Source organism: Homalodisca vitripennis, chromosome 4 (genome assembly GCF_021130785.1).
Source record: "Homalodisca vitripennis isolate AUS2020 chromosome 4, UT_GWSS_2.1, whole genome shotgun sequence".
Lineage (NCBI taxonomy): Eukaryota > Metazoa > Arthropoda > Insecta > Hemiptera > Cicadellidae > Homalodisca > Homalodisca vitripennis.
This window is the reverse complement of record NC_060210.1, coordinates 37,918,138-37,936,286: the sequence shown is the minus strand read 5'-3', so window position 1 is coordinate 37,936,286 and position 18,149 is coordinate 37,918,138. Positions and strand designations below refer to the sequence as shown.

The following is an 18,149-nucleotide window of genomic DNA, read 5'->3' as shown; positions in this document are numbered from 1 at the left end:
AAGGTCTTAGTAAGACCTTTCCACTCTGCTCCTTATACCAGAAATCCCAAATAAATCCTAAATGGATGTATTTTCTTGTTCGGGGCAAAAAGTCAATCTCATCTGCGGCTACGTAAGTTCAAGGTCGGAGTACGCCACTCCAACATGTCGTGTAAAAGGCTTCAGTGAGGTTCCTTGGATTGTATCAGAAGTATGGATAATTTCATTCTCGAGATAGACAGTTAAAGAATAATATAGAACAGAAATGTTTATATTCCCAGAGAGAAATGATCAGCATACTGATGGATAGGCTTCAAGAACGTTCATCCAAATTCCTTTGTTAGAAATTATAGAATTTATTTCTCTAAATTGACTCGTGTCAGCAACAATTAAATGCGACTTTCGACTATATAACTTTTTCTTTTTACTCTGCGTATGAAGATGTCACATAAAATCTCATATGACTGTACACAAATAGCTTGTTTACAAATTTTGTATTCTGTTATTTTCTCGTTGCCGTTATAGTTATCCATAAGAACAAAGTAAAAATATTCGCTATCGCTCAGCCAAATCCTATGGTGTGACATTCGCCACCATCGGATTCAGTGTTGTTTGTAAAACATAATACCTCCTGAAGACTCTAAAATCTATAGGTCAGCTGGTTTTCCAGATGTCGTGAGAGCACAGTCAAATAGATAGACAGACAGACCCACAGATAGAAATGGAATTTGTCTAGCCTCCCTAGTGATGGGTTATTCATTTCAGTTATACCTGACGTGAAGTTAAATGGCCCAAATGGGCACTTTTTTATATAGGAGCCTACTCAGTTCTACAACTTCAATAAGTGTTAGAAGAATAACACAGCTTGTTTTCTTCATCATGAAATATGTTAAATCTATCTGGAAATATCTAATATCAAAAGTAGATTTTAAAGCCCGGAAGTAGCCTTTTTGGGCTCAGTAGATTTCCGAGACCTAAACTAACTGTGATGTCGGTAATATAATTCATACGAATCAGAAGTTCTTAGACGGCAGTCACAATTATGCTTAGCATGCCATGCACATGTGAAGAATGGAAACATATATTTCTGATATATGCCTACTTCTGTTAAAACATATCATAGAGCTTCATAATAGTACGTAATAATTGTTTTCACTAAGAAGGCTGTTGATATTAATTATGAAAATTACTTTTAAAGCTAGGGATCACTTTTTTATGTAAATGTAATAAATACTACATGTGTTATGAACTCAAGAACTAAATGCTAACTAAATGCTTTTTCATGTATAATGTCAAGAATATCCTTGGAACGATTATTTTGCTTACAAAACACAGCAAGCTCCCAGCGGTGGCAATTACGAACTACCTTACACCTATCGACCCTAACCCACATCTCTTGACCCTCCCGTTACAACCGGGCGTCGAGTTGTTAATGAGGCAGTTGGTCCAGTCTATAACCGGTAATCGATATTTAATCAATACAAGATAACCACCACCGGCAGCCGCATGAGCGGGAGCGAGGTACAAGGAATTGGGCAAGAGTCTAGACCGAGGAGCTGCCACTGGAGGCGCCACGGGTTGTGCAAGTTGTACCGCTAACAATCCCGCGAATGCCGTACTATTTGCAAACAGGGCTGTGTTTAGCCGTGTATGAATAGCTCCATGGATCGCGAATTGTTGGGTAATAAATTGCTCAGGTGAGACCTTGATGGCTCGGGTCACCTGTTATTACGCGCTATCTGTGAGTAATACTGTTCTCAGCTGTTGTTTATTGCTGAATACATTTCTAGGTACTGGTTAATTGTAGCAGAATTAATCGATACGTCAAAGTACGGTTTTGAAAACTGTATTACGGGTGAAGTGTTAACTATCCTACATATTCAATGGTAATTCTGGAATTTCGATTGGTTTGATATCTTTGCCGAAATATTCGTACATTTAAGACAGTTATGTAAATTGTTTAATTAATATGGCGGCTAAAAAATATAGTCGTACATTATTGCATTTCAATAATTCAATGTTTAGTTAGAACGAAACGTGAGTCCGATAAAATAAAAGGTAAAATACATTTTGATGAAAATTTCTTTATTGAAAATATGATAGCTACCAGGCTGAGGCACTAGCTATCAGTCCTGGGTGACTTGTTAATTCCATGAAATTTTGGAGACTAATTTGTGTCAGCCTAAGGAGCGTGTAAGTGGGTTACTAGATATAAAGGTTGAAGAAGCCACCAGAAAGTGAAAGTATTTAGTTTTATGTAATCTTATCACACCTCTATTAAGTGTTGAGTCAGTCTCAAACGTCTGGTCAGTAACCTCTTAACACCGCAGTCTAGTGTCGTTCCCACGAACCTGTACCTGTTCCCTTATCACAGACGCAATGAAGACTAGATTGGACGGCTTTTAGACGAACGTGACCCTAGCAATTGACTTGTAAATGTGCTCTCCAAATGTCTGGGAGACAAACTACAACGAAACCCACTCCAACCCTTATTTTCGCCCACAGTCCTCTGGTGTGTCGTAAGTACTTATAGGGCCAACGCTATTGACGAAGATTGGTGTTGGATAACTCTCAGTTGTCTTTAAGACATGATACTACCATTCCATTTTAATTAGAGGTACAACCTTCCTGTGTATGTGGGTCTAAAAACATATCTCACTAACATACTGATACAATCACTGATTAACCTATTATCATAAAACAAATCAAACATATTATGACTATTTTATAAGTCTTAATACTAAAAACAATTACATTCTTGAGGTTGATGTAGTATCTGTATCATGTGTGACATTGGATGATTTGGAATCCATTGCGATATATTATAACATTTATATTACGTAGATGGTAATTTTATTCTAGGAGTAGGTTATAGACTTCGATAACACTTATCATTTACACACTCATTTTCTTAGGGCCCTCGAATAACCTAAGGCGTACCTATAAATATTTAAAAAGCGATGGGGCAATTTTCAAAAATTTTTGCAAACACGTTTAATACAGACTAATACTATTTTTGAAAATGGTTGATCTTTTTAACTTAGATTACAACATGAAGATTTCGATCATTATGGGTAAAAAGTCATACCATCACATCTCATATACGAAGTAGTATAAAAAACATATAATTATAACTTTTAATCTTTCGTGTGCGTTTTTGTGTATTGTAAGGTTTTATGATGGTCACTTTATTAAGTTTTATAAACATAAATAAAATATAAGATTTTCGAAAATAAACTACAAAAAATTAATATAGACAATATTGTTTGTATGAACGAGTTTGAAACACACACGAGAAAATAAGACATTTTACATAATAAATTCAATTGAGAAACATTGGTAATAACAACCTATGTAAATATAAATAGTCAGTAATTCTAAAGCATTACAATATGAAATTATTGCCCATCGATGAAATTGAAGTACGAGAATCGTGATAAGTATAAAAGTTCATTTTTATTATTACATATTTTTCTAGTGTCAAATGACATACGCAATTTGGTTACTAAACGCATCAATTAGTTTATACAGTTATGCTTATCACGGTTTCTTTTTTATGCTTAATAATAAGTTTTAATAAAGATTCGAATATATTGTTAATAAAATGACACATTTGTAAAAATTATTATTTTAAAGTAGAGCGAATGATTACTAAATAGAAGAGAATAAATAAGAAAGATTAGAGAAAGGCAACGTTGAAAATCAGGATTAATTATTTACCGAGTTTCAACTTCGCAGCGGGTGGACGAGAGGGGAACACTACTAACGAACCAAGAGATGAGACATAAAATATAAAAAGGGAAAGCCTTGGTTTATCTCTCCACCAACTTTTCTATTTCTTCACATTATTTACATTCTTGTAGAAGAGAACCCAACGAGAGGTTAATTCGTTTACTTAATCTTTCAATATGAAGAATGATTAAGGGTTAAATAAATTAAGAAATTAAATTAACTTACAGATTGCTATAACTGACAAGGTTAAAACGATGTGCAATTTGTTTCATATGGATGTTTAAAACGTATATATTATTAAAATATTAAAAAACTGACAATTAAAGGGGTAGACACATACAGAAATTGAAAATATGTCTAACATGTTCATTAATATATCTCGGGCACATGTATAGTTTATATACCCAGAAATTGATTTGATTTAATATAGCTACTGAACGGACATGACGTGTGTTTTGTCCACTAAACCTAATTTTGGCTGTCATAAAGTTTGTATAGTGATATATGACTAAATAGAAGTAGAGTCTATATTTTGTTTTAATTGAGAACAATGTTATGTAACCAGATTTTTTCTCATTATGTGTTTTGAACATATGGTGTGAACTAAATCCCGTCATCTGTTCTTGTTTATGTTTTTGAAAATTAAGTTTTTTGGGAATAAACACCTTACGATTGGGGCAACTAATATTCAATGAAGGAAATATAGCCGAAAGCAGAGTTATGAAGAGTTTAGGAAATACACTAGGCCGCAAAAAATTTAAATACTGTAGACAGTCGTCCACTACAGAGTGTACAAAGCTGAAAAAGCAGTTTGTAATCACTAAAGAAGTCAGAATGAAAATACTCTAATAACACTTTAAAATATTTACTTTCATGTAATTTTTATTAAAAGTTTCCACGTGTCAGAAATTACATGTTTAAGAGAAGATCATGAGGGACTCTTCGAAAAATGTATTTTTCATTTAAAAATTAAGTAGGTATTGTATGATAGTTTACATTGAAATTAATGTATGGTGAATCGTTGAAAAATGCAGATTTTGTTTAGGCTAACAAATAATATATTTTATCCTTCTTTACTCAGACCTTTAAAGGGATCCAGTTATGTTCAATTCAGTTAAACATATTTTGTGATAAAATCACACTAATATAGGAACCTAATATTTCAAAAATAAATGTAACGTGCGTTAAAACAAAATAGTTTGGCAATATTTTTGTCATATCATGGAATACATCTCTAACGAAATTCCTGACTGGAGCCTACATCTAGCACTATAACTGGTAGTATATGTGTACTCAGTACAAGAAAGGAAGCGACCTAGAGTTGTACCGATCTTGACGCTCCCAGGCCACGAAGATCCCCGGGGAAGGTTGGATTTGTTCCGGCCCTTCAATAGCTGTTAATCGTAAGTCTTTCGTCACACTCATTAGTACCATAAAGAGGTTCGCTATGTGCCTCAGGAGATGCCTGACCTCAGAGCCGAGACTTGGTGTAGAGTAAATTGTGCTGAGTTTTAACTTGAAGAACTAACTGACTTGAATTGTACAAAAAATCTAATGGGAAAATGTTTTATATAATCAAAACTTGAGTACATGAAAGGCAACACAGACGAACTCAACACCCTATAAACTTCTCCAATACAGTAAAATGGACAATTTTGATATATATTTATGATCAATGTGCACGTAAATTTATTTTCAGACGCAGTACTTTTGTTATTAAAATGTTACTGTTTTAAAATGAATGAAGCACTAAATTAATTTAAAACTGTTTACTTAGATTAATATGAAAGCTGAACTCCTAATTCGTAAGTTTTCGCTGCCGTTGTAATGCCTATCAATAAAACCACGCTAGTTTCCGAGAAACTCTAGGTTCATTTACCATATACCAGTATCGAAAATTACCAGTAAAAAAATTAAATATTCCAGCCAACCAATGGAGCCATCTTTAGTCTAAATATACATGGCTAAGGACAACATTTGTTGACTTATCAATCTACAAAATGTAATACTGATTTATCAGTGTTTGAGTTGTTAGCAATTTTTCGACACTAATTTGCATAAAAATAAATATAATATAATTTCTTTGCAACAAATCTAAATAATTATAAGAAAGAAAAATACAATTGTTTATGAAATTAAAAAAACATGTTTAAGACACAAATTTCTCAAATTGGCGTTTTTTCGTTCCCGATAGGGCATTCAAAAGTCACCTTGAACATTTTTTTTCGGTACACATGCTACAACAGAAATAAAAGAGAGAAACAAGGAGGTTTTTAATTTCAAAGCAAAATTGTTTAAACTCATGGTAAAAAGGATGTCCTTTACACAAAACAAATGTTTCGTAAAAAAAAAAATATTTTTACTATAAATTTCAATTGCGGACCAAAATTGCTTGTATTAGATTCTAAAATGTTTTTACATGAACATATGCAAAACATCTTCACACGTGAACATGAGGCTAAGAATAATTTGTGTTTTTCCTCAAGTATTTTAATAGGGGAAGTTTAAAAATTAATTGTCACTTCCGTATTAGGATCCATTAACGTCAGATCAGCAAGATCTAATACTGAAGGAGGTTGAAACAGGTAAAGTGTCTAGATGGGAATGTTGGCTTATCTAAGAAGACTAAGAATCAATTTATCATATCTTTGAGAATGGACTACTGACTGCCTCTGTACCTGTCAAAGAACAATAGGGAACGGATTGCAAACATCACGTTGTAACCTTTGCTTTCTGTGCACAGTGGCTAATTGTCTCCACCAGATGATCGCACGATCGACAGACAGTCAGTTGTGACGTAATCGTGACGTAATAGTCATGATCCAGTCGTTCCCCATTTTAAAACCAAATTCAATCTCACAAAGCACGATTATATTACAGGTATTACCATATAATATTTATAGAGCACAACCACATTCTTTTTAAATTTTAATATTAGATTGCTTCTTCTTTGTGGGGAAAACCTTTTTTAGTTCTTAAGTCACATTAAAATTTAATTGTTTCAGGTCTACGTTCATTGATGACTCTAATACATAGGAAATTGAATGAGTTCCTATTTTAAACAACGGTCTAAAGTTTATTGAGTCAGCTGGTGAATACGATATTAATCGCCTGGATTTATTTGCTGAGCGTCAACGAAGGCTACATTCGAGTGGCTAACAAAATTACTTTATGACTTACCACTCCTATGTCGAAAAGGAAATAACACATAGACTTATAATTTTGTATGAAGCTTCGTTTCTATATAGGAAACACTAATTTCGATGATAGTGCATGCCACGCTATGGAATTTGGCTGAGCGTTAGTCAATATTTTTATATTGGTCTTGTATAATTGCCCTCCGCAAAATTCCAAATTTCACTTTGACCAACGCATTCTGTAGACAACTCTCCAAAGGAGTGGGTGTCGTCATTTTTATGAAGGAACATTTTAAGTTCAACCTTTTTCCAGTCAAGGAATCAGTTGAAAAAGATTTTGCTTGTCGAAATGCTTGTAGAGGGGTTAGAGAGTCGGAATCCCACCATAAGTGTGTTTCTCGACTTATCCAAAGCATTCGACTGTGTTGACCATAATACACTTCTTGACAAACTTGAATCTCATGGCATTCGAGGTGTGCCCCTGCTGTGGATTAAATCATTTCTAAGCCATAGAACACAGACTGTCCAAATTACAAATCACCTTTCAAGTCCATTGGATTTGAGATATGGAGATCCCCAAGGCTCCATCCTCAGTCCAATCCTTTTTCTGGTGTATGTCAATGACATCGAGCCATCACTTCTGTACGGGAATTTCGTGCAGTATGCTGATGACACGACTCTCTGTTTTAACGAAAAATCAAAACAAGTTTTGGAACAAAAAGCTTTTGTTGACCTTATCAACTGCGTCCAACACTTTCATAGCCTCAACCTCACAACAAATTCTACAAAATCTAATTTTCTGAATTTCGCCCCGCAGCCAATGGACGTTGGGTGTGGGCCTTCCGTCATGCTGGGAGACTCCACATTAGAAGAAGTTTACTCCTCCAAATTCCTTGGAATATACCTTGATCGAGGTTTGACATGGAATGTTCACATTGATTCAGTTTGTTCAAAATTAGCATCTGGCGTTTATGTTTTAAGATCTTTAGCCAAATACTGCCCAAGTCAGGTGCTGATGGCGGCGTATTACGGCCTGATTTACCCACATCTTTCCTACGGAGTGATTTTGTTCAAACAATCAAATTATGAGAGTTTTCAGGCTTCAAAAGAAAGCGATCAGAACAATCGCCAACATGAACTTCAGAGAGTCGTGCAGACCAGCTTTCAAAAAATTGCAGCTGTTGCCTCTGCCATGTCTCTATATCTTGGAGGCAGTTTTATTCTGTAAGTCTAAATGTGCCCTGACTAGGGGCCGTGACGTGCATGAATATGAAACGAGAGGCAGAGACAACTACCGTACTGGATGACACAGATCGGTGGTTTATGAACACCTGCCCTCGCAGGCAGGTGTCCGTTTCATCAACAGTTTGCCTGATCCATAAAAAACGTACAAGCGCCCAAGGCGTTAAAAACTCGTCTGAAGCGCTTTTTAGCATCTAAAGCATTCTATAGCGTTGACGAGTTTTTGAATTATAGTTGGGAGACCTCCAATCTAGAAGACTGACACTGGAGTTGGCGGTGGAGAAAATTCGCGAGTAAGTGGTATGGTTGAATGTAACGATTGTATGTCTGAATGTGGTATTGTGAAAGAATGTAAAAATTATAGATTTATTCGGTATGAATTTTGCCACATAATTGTATTATTATCAACGGCAATAAAATACTTGACTTTGACTTTATAAAAATATTAGCCACGAGAAAATAGCAGAATAAATACATTTTTAAACAAGCTGATTAGATTTTAGCACGTGAAATCTAACCACGTTAGCACATTTTTAGTTTAAAGTATTAATTTATAGCTTATTCATACAGTAAAAAAATGAGTTAATGTAAAAAAATTATTTAACCTGTCATGAGACAATATCTGGTGTCTGGGTACTCTTGCGTTGTAGTATCCTCCTTAGCTCACCGGAACTTAATATTAATTAATTCTCATGTATCGTATTAAGTGCAATGTTGGTACGTGTCTTGTTATGGAATTTGTCTGAGCGCAATTGAAGCATATCACTCAGTACGCTGACATAATTTATCTTTCGTCTGCCAGAGGTATGTAAAAATTACTTTTCTCTATGATTGCCCGTCTGTGTAATTGTCCGCAGGTCATTTCGATAATGAAATGACCTATAACCATAAAAGTTTGGACCAAACTTCAGCAAAAAATGTTACTTGATTTGTGATGTGGCATTTAATTAGAGTTTAATTAACAAGATACTTTAAGTATACAATCTTATTCCATAATTTCAAAGATAGTTATTGATTAAAGTAAGTCTTGGCAAACCACTGTCCAAAAGTTAATAGCAGACTTAATAGAAAAATGTACTTTACCAGCACGATTATTGGGTTAAGGTGGTAACATTTTGCAATTAGTCAAGTTTCGTGTTTCTGTTTTGGCAAAAATTCAAAATAGAACTAAATTAGAAATATATAGAGACTTAAATGTAATATGTGTTTTAAGTTATACATTCTTTATGAATTTTAAAGTTTATGGGTAAAATATTTTTAAAGTACACTATAGTAATTGTTGAATATACAAAGAAACAAATGTCACATTAATTGACAGACCAGATTTTACAGAATATGTAGGATTTAAAACACATAACATCTCAACTATCTAATTAATAAAGTAATACTGTAATACTTCCCAACTAAATACAAATAAACTTCATAGAAAAGTACAGTACCAGGAACTGAAAGCAACATTTGTACAACCTAGATATTCTTGAAATCGATGGAGGACATTCCCATAAGAAGGAAATCGATCATCAGTTGCGCTAAATTTTTATGGAGGTTTAAATAAAAGATATAAAACAGGTTAAAAATATAAAACGATAAGTTTCCTCAGATAGTATTTTTCATATATTGACGCATTTCCTAGGAACGTAAATAAATGTGAAATTAGAGTAAGCTAACCACATACATACCGACTATTTGGCTAAAAGTTGCAAAACTTAGTGGTCTTATCAAGTTGTATGACGGTGACAATCCAGATATTAAACAACTATTTTACTTGTTTAACCCAAAGAGTAATTAAATGAAACTTATTTATTAAAAAAATTATAGTGTAGAGTGAAATATGAAACATGATATACAAAACTAACAAACTATGTTTGGCCATGATAATAATAAGTAATACTATTACTAGTATTCACTAGTTAAAATAAATGACTAACCACTTTTAGAAATTGTTAAAAATTTTGATGTATACAAATGTTTCAAGAGGTTATTTTCAATTTCAAAATAGAACTAGCTGATACCCACAGCCCGCATGAATAAATTTCCTGCAATATAACAGAGATATAATAGTTATATCCTATCCAAATTGTACATCGTGCACTCTACAATTAATACAGGATGGTCATATCACTAATTGGATATTAATAAGTAATATTTTAATTGGATAGTGGAATAGTATCTATGAGAGCAGATGAGATATCTTGAATTTCCAAGCCCATTTCCAGGGTAATTCATTGAATAGCTCCTTAGACCTCAGGAGTTGCCATTGAATCATTGATGGTCAGTGAGGTGGATCTCTCTGAGAGCAGATACTTTCGTTTCAGGAAATTATGGATAGCCCTCTATAAAACTCTTTTAATATAGCGTATGTCTTTGCTTTTTATCTTGTTTAAATCTGTACTCATATTTAATTAGCGTTTAATCTAATTTTGTATTAATTAATATACCGGCAGTTTTTATTCGTCGCCATTTCAATAACGCTTTACTGAATTCGGTGGATTGTTCGGTTGTTGAGAAAATGTTTCTGCCTCATACAAATACGATGGATACAAGTTGCTTTGCTTTTTTGTCTAGTCTAAAAGAGATGCATACTTTTGAACCAGTGTAGCATACATTGCGTGACAACCTCGTCTTTCTGTTTTAGTTTCAATCACTGTAGAATACTGTGCCACAATGTCAGGAAAATGTATAATATATTGGGTGAACAACGTTAAAATTAACTTAAACACGTATTACATGATTTTAATTTGTAGAAAAATTTGATATTATTCCTGTCATAGTGATTTTTAATAAAAAAACTCCTGTTAATTTTTAATAAAAAACTCCTGTTCTCTTAATTTTATATACTAAGTTCACAAAAATAATTAAAAAACAAGTATCATTGTAAGCATTGTAAAGCAAACAATAGTCTCTGTCACCATTGTATGCATGGGAAATCTAAATTCCAATGTATTCAAGCACTGTAATAACTTTGAATCAAAAGTGTATGTTGTTCATATGTTTAAAATAATATTCCAAAATTTAGAAAATTTAATCAGTGCATTATATTTTGCACGGTTGAAGGGCAACCATCTATACAAACTTTTACATTTATGATATATGTAGGATTAAAAAAAACCTAAAACAATACCTCAGCACATATTAAAAATATCTTGTAGAGTGGAACCCGTAAAATAGTTTAAGGTACATGACGATATTTTGCCTCATTTTGGGATAGTTTATTATTGTAAATACAATCAGTCTGGGACGTAACACTCACCGCACACTTGCAGGTATCCAGGATCTCGACCTCCGTGGTGACACTGTCGAACGTGACGTTGTGCCGGTACATGAAGTCTGCAACACAAGACAAGAGTTAGTGGGTGCCATTGTCTGCCACATAAGTGCTAGTGTTTACATTTCACGGTTCACCATCAATGGACTCCTATTCAGCTATTGTGCGCTACTGTTACTTCTGTTAATGGTAATGTGCATCTGGTTTATGGTACGGGAAGACTACTTATCAAACAGTTTTCTTCCATACACAGCATTGAACATCCTCGTCTTCTTATCTATTGAGAACGGCCCAGTTATAGAAGTAGAATTCATGAATGCTAGATTATGTTCGATAACCAACACGTACGGTAAACCGCAGTGCATATGGGTCTATGAATATTAAAGTTGAAAGGGGTCAATGGATACTCAGTGACTGCAACTCGGTTCATTGACCAAACAGAGTAAGGATCTTTATACTTAACCGTCATATACTCTGAGAATTTTCTATGTTTACAATACTAGCTTTGAACTATTATCACGATGGTCAATATAACTAGTCTTTGAGAATCAGTTAACAGACACACAATGTTTCTGAATGTGTTACAGACATTGTCATACGTGGATCCCAAACACTTCAACATATTACCACGATGGTTATCATAAACTATATTTGTTTATTAAACCACTGAGAATTGTATACGAATATGCGAAGTGTCTGTCTGAATATTTTAAAGAAGACTTATTGTAATACGTGGACCTTAAGAACGCAGCCAATCACTTCAACTTATTACCAAGGTTGTTAGCATAAACAATATTTGTGTATGAACCGACCGAGACACGTATACGAATATGCGATGCATCTGTCTGAATGTCTCAAATGAGGATTATTGTAATACGTGGATCTCACGAACACAGCCAATCGCGTCAAAATATTACCAAGGTTGTTAGCATAGACAATATTTGTGTATCAACCGACCGAGACACGTATACGAATATGCGAATGCATCTGTCTGAATGTCTCAAATGAGGATTATTGTAATACGTGGATCTCACAAATACAGCCAATCGCGTCAAAATATTACCAAGGTTGTTAGCATAAACAATATTTGTGTATGAACCGACCGAGACACGTATACGAATATGCGATGCATCTGTCTGAATGTCTCAAATGAGGATTATTGTAATACGTGGATCTCACGAACACAGCCAATCACGTCAAAATATTACCAAGGTTGTTAGCATAGACAATATTTGTGTATCAACCGACCGAGACACGTATACGAATATGCAATGCATCTGTCTGAATGTCTCAAATGAGGATTATTGTAATACGTGGATCTCACGAACACAGCCAATCGCGTCAAAATATTACCAAGGTTGTTAGCATAGACAATATTTGTGTATCAACCGACCGAGACACGTATACGAATATGCGAAGCATCTGTCTGAGTGTCTCAAAGGAGGATTATTGTAATACGTGGACCTCATGAACACAGCCAATCGCGTCAAAATATTACCAAGGTTGTGAGCATAGACAATATTTGTGTATCAACCGACCGAGACACGTATACGAATATGCGAAGCATCTGTCTGAGTGTCTCAAAAGAGGATTATTGTAATACGTGGATCTCACGAAAACAGCCAATCGCATCAACCTATTAACAAGATTGTTAGCTTAAACAATGTTTGTGTGAGAGCCCACCGACATACGTCATTCAATGCCTATGTCTTTGTGACAGAACGATCGTCACACGTATATTCCACGATATTGGTGGAACGTTTTTACGAATTTAAATGAATTTTATTACGAACGTTCCTTTCAGATCGAATGATCAATGCCCACATAGTGTGCCCCTAAATGTGGTTTTAAATTGTCTAATTTTGACTCCAATGTTTTATTGACATTGCAAGCTAATAATTTTGATACAAAAGCTTTGTAGTCCGTTTTAACATTCCTCGATTTCCGGGTCTCATATAGAAATACTGAATAGAGGTGCCTATTTTTCTTCCGTCACTATCCTCTTGGAGATTAAGATGCAGTTAAAAGAGGTTTGTCTTTTACTTCTTATTTTATTATCGTAATGTAGGACAAGAAGTATTCTTTTATAAGATATAAATTAAAATCTCACCATTTCAACGCATGAGGAATATACAAACATGATTAGACATAGCAGCACTGCAAAACATTAATTTTTGGAGTACAATAAAAGAACTAAATTATTATCATTATAAATATGCAGATACGTTTATAAAATTAATTTCAACCATTCAAGAGCTTTTATTAAAGAATATATGTAAGCTTACGTTTTTAAGTCTTGTAAGGTTTTCATTACTTACCTGGCATAGACAGTGAAACTGATTAAGCTTCCTATAACGCAATTAAGATGTCGTCGTGCAAAAAGATGTCGTCAAGACAAGAACCAGTTAGGACCAGTTTCTGGTAGCTTGGAGCGAGTGACAATTTTGAAGAGTTGCAGGATAAAGTGCTTTGACTCGAAGGATTGTTTAAGCTAAGAAGCCTCTGGCAAAAGTGACCGTCAAAGATATAAATGACGTTTGAATGATCAATTGTGTTAATATAGGCTACGGTGCATTTTTGTATCTCAGTTGGTAGGTACATGACTTTCCACTTTGTGAATAACTTTCTAACTACTAAACCAGCTGTACTTGTAAAATATGTTTATTATTGCTGGTCCATTTAATTATATAATTGGATACATAATTGGTTTTATGCTATATAAACGTATGCATTGTTGAGTAATTACGTTGGAAATATCTTACATGTATATCCACATTAATATTGTAAGCCTTAGACGGTGTTAATACTTTGTCTATTAATTATTTTCAACGAGCTCACGTGTGTAAATTTAAACAGCTATCGGTTTTGTTGTAACTCATTCGTTTGAGGTCGAATTTGCGCTATTGTGTTCTTCTAATACATACAATGATAATGATTTACTACTCGTTCTATGCTCTCATTTCAGTTTTTAGACTCCCTGTGGGCCATCCCCTGATATGGTGAAAAATAAGAGATCTGTATTGTAGGGTAAATATTTATGTACAAGATTGATGCGTTTAATGTTTTTTTTTTTCAAAAATTGTTCCAAAATATAAACTCGGCCCCATACGATCTGACATGGTTGTTGGATATAATAGTTATTACACACTAACTGGTAGTATTTATTACTTACGACTACTTTTACGTAAACAATATGCAGCAAATCGTTAAACTAATACATTTTATATAAAAGTTTAAAAAAATGAGTCTTATTGTTATAAGTAAGTCATATGGTTATATTGTATCACTTTTTACGGATTATTTCCTGTAAAATAAACTGGAAAATTCCTTCTCATGATTTTGTTTTATAACCCGAAAACGGATATGAGAAGTAATCGGATGAATAATAAAATCTTGCATTTTTCTATTGTTTATGAAACGATGCGTGGATAATCCTATAAGAAATCACGTTACTAACTACACTATAAAAACTAAAAAAAATCAACATCACGTTAATTCTTTACGCTTATGTGTGACTCAAATTTTCCTTAAAAGCATTTTATACATTTTGTTATTTATATTCCCTGTAAGCAATGTTACCATATTTTAGGCAAAAATATTTTAAGGTAAACTTTCCATGAGGCTTTATTTACGTTGAGTTCTAACAGTAATATGCAATACTACAATTGAACATACTATAATTTTTATTTAGGCTAGAAGCAGCTTTGACTCGAATGGAGCTCCACACACTCCAAAAGTCTCCCACATATCTGGACATCCATAGCGTTACCCAGGTGTAAGTGACACATCGGATTTTGAAGTTCTCAGAGTAGGTTCAACTGAAAGGTACAAGACAGCAGAAGAACACTGCCGGGGAACTTTTCTATCCATGCTAGATTCTTAGAAATCGTTACTTTTATGTGAAGTATTGTGAAAATATTGTTACATAAATTAATTTCAAAATGTGTTCTTAGAAGTTTCAAGTTCAAGTGACATAGTGTGGTGTCACTTTGCGAGTGTTAAATTTACAAACAAATACACATACAATAAGGTAGCTGTGCTCGAACCGCGAGAACTAGTCGTACTACACGTAAAAATATTGCGTAATTCTTGTCGTTGTCCTAACACGACATGGTCTGTAGCAGGCCACTACGTTCATTCTAAATCATTCTACTAACTGTACTACAAGAGCCCACTTATCCGATAATGAGTCCAGTAGACCGTTAATTTATTCATTGTAAGAAGTTGACAGGTTAATGTTTTAGTGAGGTCGAGAACAGACCGGCCGCGCCGCGCTGGGGTCATGTTTACACCGTGGAGGTGAGAGAATCAATCACCATGGCAGACCGTAACTGGCAGGCTTTACTTGCCAACTGGTTACCTTTGGAATTCCATAGTCTTGTAATACTATGTAATTCAGGGTTTACTGTGAATAACACTAAATTTCTCCTAGTGTATAAAACACAACAGTTATTTTAATGATTACCATATTAGATTATGACAGTTGCATTAGAGTTACTCATACAATTGTGGCATTAAGCATTCAATTAATACATTTTGTATTGCATATTAATACAACCTTTTAACTTAATGTATGTATTAATGCAATTCACTGTCGATTGTAACACAAGCGTTTATGGGTCATTCCTAATACCTACAACACATCGTTGTATTTAATTTCATTTAGCATAGCTCAATAAAAATATAATGTTTTTATTCAATACTTGAAAATAGTCTAAAATGTTTCTACTGTTGCTATATTACACGTAGGTAAAATAAATATTGTGTTAAATAAATAACAGTAAAAGTCACAGATTAAAGTTATATATTTAAGAATTTTTCCTCCCAATAAATGCTCTTTACAGAAAGTTAAAACTTATGTGCGTTGAAACATATTTTGAATATATTGCTCATATATATTTCAACAATTTACAGGACTTAGAAATTGGTATTGCTCTCATAACGAGATAATATTTATTTATCTAAAGGAATTGCAAAATAAATACGTAATAAAACTTCCTCAAATTTGTGTTTCACAAAACATTAGTTAATTTCAACTTCACACGCTACACGAAGAAAGAAAACAATGTAGATTTCATTTCGACTGTTCTAATGCATGTTTAATGATGCCGCCAACACGTTAACAATGAAAATGTGCATGCGCGCGCACGTGTGAACTTGTATTTATTTGTATAATTAATTAAAAGATACTAATATTTTTATATTTAGAAGATTATTTTCCATTACATTTTTTTCCCTTTAATGATTAAAGGCATCAGTAAAACAGTAAGTGTTGACATATTTGTCTATTGCAAAATCATACCTCATTTTTAGAGGAAATATCTCTTGAAGTAACTTTACACAGCGAGCCCGAAATATCTCAAGATTATAATTAAGGTATCGACGTTTAGATGTGGTGCGATACTGAAAACTTTGTATATACTAATAACATAATGTTTATTTTAATTGTAATTTTCTACTAGTTAATTACTATTAAAGAGACAAACTTTACATTTCCATGTAATGGGTTGAAAATTTATCATGAAAGAACGAAGCTAATTTCTCCTTACTGTCTAAAATGAATAACTAAAATTCGTTCGTCATCCACTATTATGACACATAGTGACGTAATAATCCTATAACTTATTGCAATGCTAAAAGAAACATTCAAATTTGGTTTTAATTAAGAGCAATAAACTAAGGCTTCACTACTGACTAAGCTATGATATATTGAACTTGAGGGTATTAGCTAAGGCCAGCTCTCGAGAGGATTATCTCAGGGATGGTATCTCAGACACTTTGTGGGTACTAAAGTACGTTTCGGCGGGAGAATGTCGCAATCTGTCTGCATGGGTGTATCGTTACGTCTGATTTATACCTTTGACTTATTACATCCTGTTCTTTCTTTGTAAAAATAACTGCTACTTTATTTCGTAGTATTTAGTTACACTTACTCTTCTGAAGATAAACTTGAATCGATGAACAAAACCGTCTTGTACGTTTTTATTTTAAACTGTATTTTGTTAAGGAAACAGGATTTTTCCTTCACAATCCTTCCATCGTCAAAAATAACCTTCAAACAATGAATGTATTTTGTTATATTATCTTTGCAGTACTTATTTGAAGTTCTTCAATGAAGAGCGGTAATTATTTACTACCTTTTGAGTCGCTTCAAATTTACACTTACGTTTACTAAGTTTCTTTCAAAAATAAGGGAATCCAATAGTTTAATAATAAAAACAGTATGGTTTATTATCTCTCTTTCCATGTTTAAAAAAACACACATACATAACCACGTGCACGGTCAACCTTCGCCATTCCACACACATATATACACAGCGATCGTATCATAACAGCATGTTTCGTTTAGAAATTTGACTGATAGAGATTTAATTTATACATTTATTTAAATTGCCATATTTTGTTCATTAGCGTCTCTTACATATTTGAAAAATTTTACGACTGGACTGTTATATGTACCACTCAATTTAGGTTTATCTACCAATTTCATAGACATAAGTAGGCAGGGAGTATTTTTGTGCGTTTTTTATTCACGAATCTTTTGAACCTAATTTGTTTATTCCTACCAAAGTATGTAAGACAGCTGAAGTCCGGGAGCTTTATAAGATTTTATAGAAAAGAGTAAAACATAAAAAAAGGTGACGTGTTTTTTGCGTATGAGATAAGAGGTGTAAATGCCTAGTCATAAAAAAATATACTTCCTACTGTTCCTTTAACAATTTATATCTTCACAAATAGAGATCTTAGAAACACAGTTGATCCGTGAAAATAAATATCAGGCCAAAAATAAACAA

At 33.6% G+C, this 18,149-nt stretch overlaps 1 protein-coding gene across 1 annotated transcript in view; it reads right to left on the bottom strand.

Moving 5' to 3' along the window:
• The window catches only part of LOC124359165 (ras-related and estrogen-regulated growth inhibitor-like), a 223,770-nt gene that overhangs the window by 101,800 nt on the left and 103,821 nt on the right, over positions 1-18,149 (bottom strand). Inside the window, exon 4 of the mRNA XM_046811680.1 lies at positions 11,341-11,417. Within this exon, the coding sequence (XP_046667636.1) occupies positions 11,341-11,417 (77 nt within the window). The remainder of the gene's footprint in view (positions 1-11,340; positions 11,418-18,149) is intronic.